General features: G+C 42.3%; 1 protein-coding gene across 1 annotated transcript in view; it reads right to left on the reverse strand.

Annotated features, from left to right (window-relative positions):
• The window catches only part of LOC106512455 (uncharacterized), a gene marked incomplete in the record, with an annotated part of 14,190 nt that overhangs the window by 5,958 nt on the left and 4,293 nt on the right, over positions 1-3,939 (reverse strand). Inside the window, 5 exon segments of the mRNA XM_014001071.1 lie at positions 531-628; positions 722-786; positions 1,894-1,936; positions 2,014-2,645; positions 2,743-2,847. Coding sequence (XP_013856525.1) covers positions 531-628; positions 722-786; positions 1,894-1,936; positions 2,014-2,645; positions 2,743-2,807 — 903 coding nt within the window.

Here is a 3,939-nt window from a genome sequence, read left to right on the forward strand (position 1 = left end):
AACAAAAATTTTAATGTATAGAATGCATATCACCCGCCACCACTCATACCAGAGTTTTAAACTAAGATCACTTTATGATGAATCGACTCTCAAACTCTCAGCTATGACCACATCAGACTTTAGCTAAATATCTGTAAAACTGATGGAGTTATAGCCGATTGTGTGTTGGCTAACGTTGATTAGCTGTGGCAGCCATCTTGAATTAGCTGTAGAAGTTTCATCATGCTTTTCTGAGAGTTTTATTAACATCTGTTCAGTGGTTCATGAGATATTTTGCCAAAAGACACAAACATTAGTCTGCCTTTAAATTGTGAGAAATAATGAAGTCCAAAATGATTTTATCAACATTAAACTGATGGCATGCTCTGTCAACTGATTTTACAGCCAGAAAACAACACGCTGGGGGTTACAAAGCTACCAAACAAACCACAGCTAAACTCAAGGTAAACATTTGGAAGTTTACTTTGGTTAAATCATCAGAGTAGAAGATGAAACATTTGAGGTAAATAAAAAAGGGGGGGTATTCGTACGTGAGTATCAAAGCCGTTGTGTCGCAGCAGAGCCACAAAGTTGATGATCTCATTGACGTGTTTGTCGCTGTCTGCTGCATATGTGACAAAGACCCTCCCTGCAGCAAAACACAAAGACATAAAACACTCAGACAAGAGTGCAGCGGCTCCATGTGCTGCTCTGTGTGTGTGTGTCTGTGTTCAACACTTACGTTGCTCCACAGAGAGAGGCGTGCTGTACCTCAGGTGTCTATCTTTGACCGGAGCGTTGGGACCACTGCAAACACATCGACAGGACTTCAATCCCAGAACATTTAATAAAGTTAGATCTAGTCCAGAGATGGTCAACTGGTGGCCCGCAGACCACATCCAGCTTGCAGGTGACTTTTGTCTGGCCCAATAAGGCCAATTTCACCACTTTATTAAACAAGAGTACAACTGTTTTACATCAGGGTTCACGCAGGTTTCAGTAAGTTAAATTTAAGAACATTAGGAATGACATTTAAGACCAAACCAACGCGTTAACATAAACATTCAAATGGTCCCAGAAATGTTAACATAGAAACCTTTTCAATTTAGCTATTAAAGAATATTTAATTTTAATACAAGAACACTAAATTATTTTATTGAAACAGTCAAATCTATGAGAGCTTCATATCGATCGCTTCCAACAGAGTGCAAAAATCACTGATATCAAGTCAAGTGTCACTGAAAACACATTTTCCCATGTTTAAACCACAAGCAGTGGACATGACTGAACTCCTTTGTTTTTTGGGCAGGTGAACAAGCAACAAGGTAAACAAGGTATGTGTGTGTGGGGTGGGGGGTGGGGGGGTTGTAGTGGCAAAGATGTTGAAAACATGGRAGTAAACGGTGCCATTTTTTGCCTGCAGTTATCACAGGATYTGTAGTTTAACACGTACAAAGACCGGTAGAAAACGTAGCTCTTCATGAACACAGATCGCATCAACCTCTGATTACTGTGCTTTACTTTATTTATGCAGCCAATGATTCTCAGGAATGATCAAAAGTAAAAAAATAAATAAATAAAAATAAGACTTGAAATTTTTTAATTTAAGACCTTGGATGAAAATCTGGGTGTTTAAGACATTTTTAAGCCTAAAATTTAGATTTTCAAATTTTAGACTTTTTTTAGACTTGAACTAGGCATGAAATGTGTTGAGTTACTGCACTGTAGGTTAGTTTAATAAATATACACACAAACACTTTTAAAAAGGAAGGTTTATTACATTTGGGTAAGTGCAGAGCACTGTGTGGCCCTGTGGTGGTGTCAACAAACCATTGCGGCCCCTTTCATCATTTAAGTTGCCCATCCCTGATCTAAACTGTCTAAAACTCATATTGAGAAGAAAAAAAAACTCACAACTCTGGGAATCCAGCTGCAGGAAGTCCACAGTCTCCTGGATCTAAAAGAAGTGAAGAGCTAAAATAGGAGTATCTGCACCAGAGCAGCTGGTTTGTGGAAAGCGGTGAGCAGACTTACAGTAGGGGCCGAAGGATGGACCGTACTGAGTCCAGGTGTGCTTGTGGGCCACGAGCCTCCTGCTGAACGCCTCAGCAGGACACTGAGCGCAACACGCAGGACCCTGACCAGGACTGGAGTACGGAGACAGGGTGTGGTGGTACAGCTCGGCCGAGGGCGGGTTGGAGTGCAGGGACAGCGGCTGTTCCAGGCTCATCACGTTGGTGGCGTGCTGGCTGGGGAGGGACAGGGACTTGTACCTGGACAGGCAGACCTCCTCGGAGAAGGCGGGGTTGTTCTTGTGGGTCAGGCAGGACGGCAGGCTGGTGGGATACCCCGACCAGCTGCTGTTCATGCTCTGGTGGAGCCAGCTGGCCTGGCTGGGGAATGGAGTGGGCTGGCTGTATCCGGGCAGCAGGCTGTGTGGGGGCCGCGACGAGCAGAAGCTGGAGCTGTTCGGAGCTGGCGGGCCCTCCTGGCCTCCGTCCCACCTGTGACTGCTGCACGCGGAGCTGTCGGAGACCGTGCTGCGCTCGGAGAGGTGGGGGCAGCCCCCCAGCTTGTGGACCAGGCTGGCTTGTCGCTCCTCTGAGCTCATGGTCTCATCGTCCTCCTCGGGGCCGCTGCAGCGCGTGCTCWGCAGGCTGACGTAACTGGGAGCAAAAACACCCAGTTAACAGAAACAAACCTGTCGTTTGTTACTTCTCTTGTCTGGAACAACATTACAGAAACAAGTTGAGCTGAAATCACCTATTCGGAGCAGAGAGCGAGCAGACGGAGGTGGGCAACATCACTGGGCTTTCTTCTCCTGACATCCATGTGTGTCTGCTTTAACTTTAACCTGCACTTCAGCTTCTGCCGAGGAGAAAAGTAATAAAACATCTGGTCAGAAGAAACAACGAGCTGCAGCAGCTGAGCTACAAAGAGATTTAAACAGGTCGCTGAGGTGAAACTACGTCTAACCTGAGAAATAAATCCATGCTTCTTTCACTGTGATGGAAAATATTTACATTTATTGAACTGTTTTCAGATGTTTTAACAGATCTGTCATAAACAATCGGTCAGTTTGATGTTCAGTCAGGCTGCCTGACAGTCTCCATTTAAAAGCCCTCTGTGCTGCATGGAACCAGTTCATCCCTGCGACTTTCTGTTCAATGTTTTTTTTTAAATAATAAACAGCTTTCTGGTCTGTCAGTCACAATCAAAAAGAAAAAAAATTGTGTTGGTCTTCTGGATGGGAGTCTGAAACTCTCAGACTGAAGAAGTCTCTTGGAGGAGAGACGAAACGTTTCATTAAAGAAGAACCCGTCCAGAAGACCTATACAATTTTTTTCTTTTTGATTTTTTACCTGGATTACTGAGATGCATCAGGACATTCTGTCACAATATTTACCTCTGACCCAGACTCCAGTGCTTTGGTTTGGAAAAACGCTCTGCGTCGCACACATAACGTTCAGATAGTTTACCTGATGGTTTTTCTGAGATAAACCTGGACTTAAACAAATTGAACAAATCAGATAACGCTTTCTTTTACAGTCCCCTAATTACCATGCAATTGCCTAGCATTTAAATGGAGAGTAATATCATTTCACTATGCAATTACTTGGTAATTACAGTAACAATTTTATTACCATGTAATTGCTTGGTGAGAACATGTTGAAAATACTGTGTAGTTAAACTAATTTTAGTGGCTAATTCTATTACAATTACAGTTCAATAGTATCTCAATTACCCAAAATTAGCCAAAAAAAATTGACAACTTTTTTTGTACAGTCTCCTAATTACCATGTTATTGTAAAGTGTATATTTAGAAAATTACAATGTAAATAAACTTATTTTGTGATCTTAATAGTACATACTGTACAGGTGCTGGTCATAAAATTAGAATATCATGAAAAAGTAGATTTATTTCAGTAATTCCATTTAAAAAGTGAAACTTGTATATTA

Source organism: Austrofundulus limnaeus, unplaced genomic scaffold, assembly GCF_001266775.1.
Source record: "Austrofundulus limnaeus strain Quisiro unplaced genomic scaffold, Austrofundulus_limnaeus-1.0 Scaffold8, whole genome shotgun sequence".
NCBI lineage: Eukaryota > Metazoa > Chordata > Actinopteri > Cyprinodontiformes > Rivulidae > Austrofundulus > Austrofundulus limnaeus.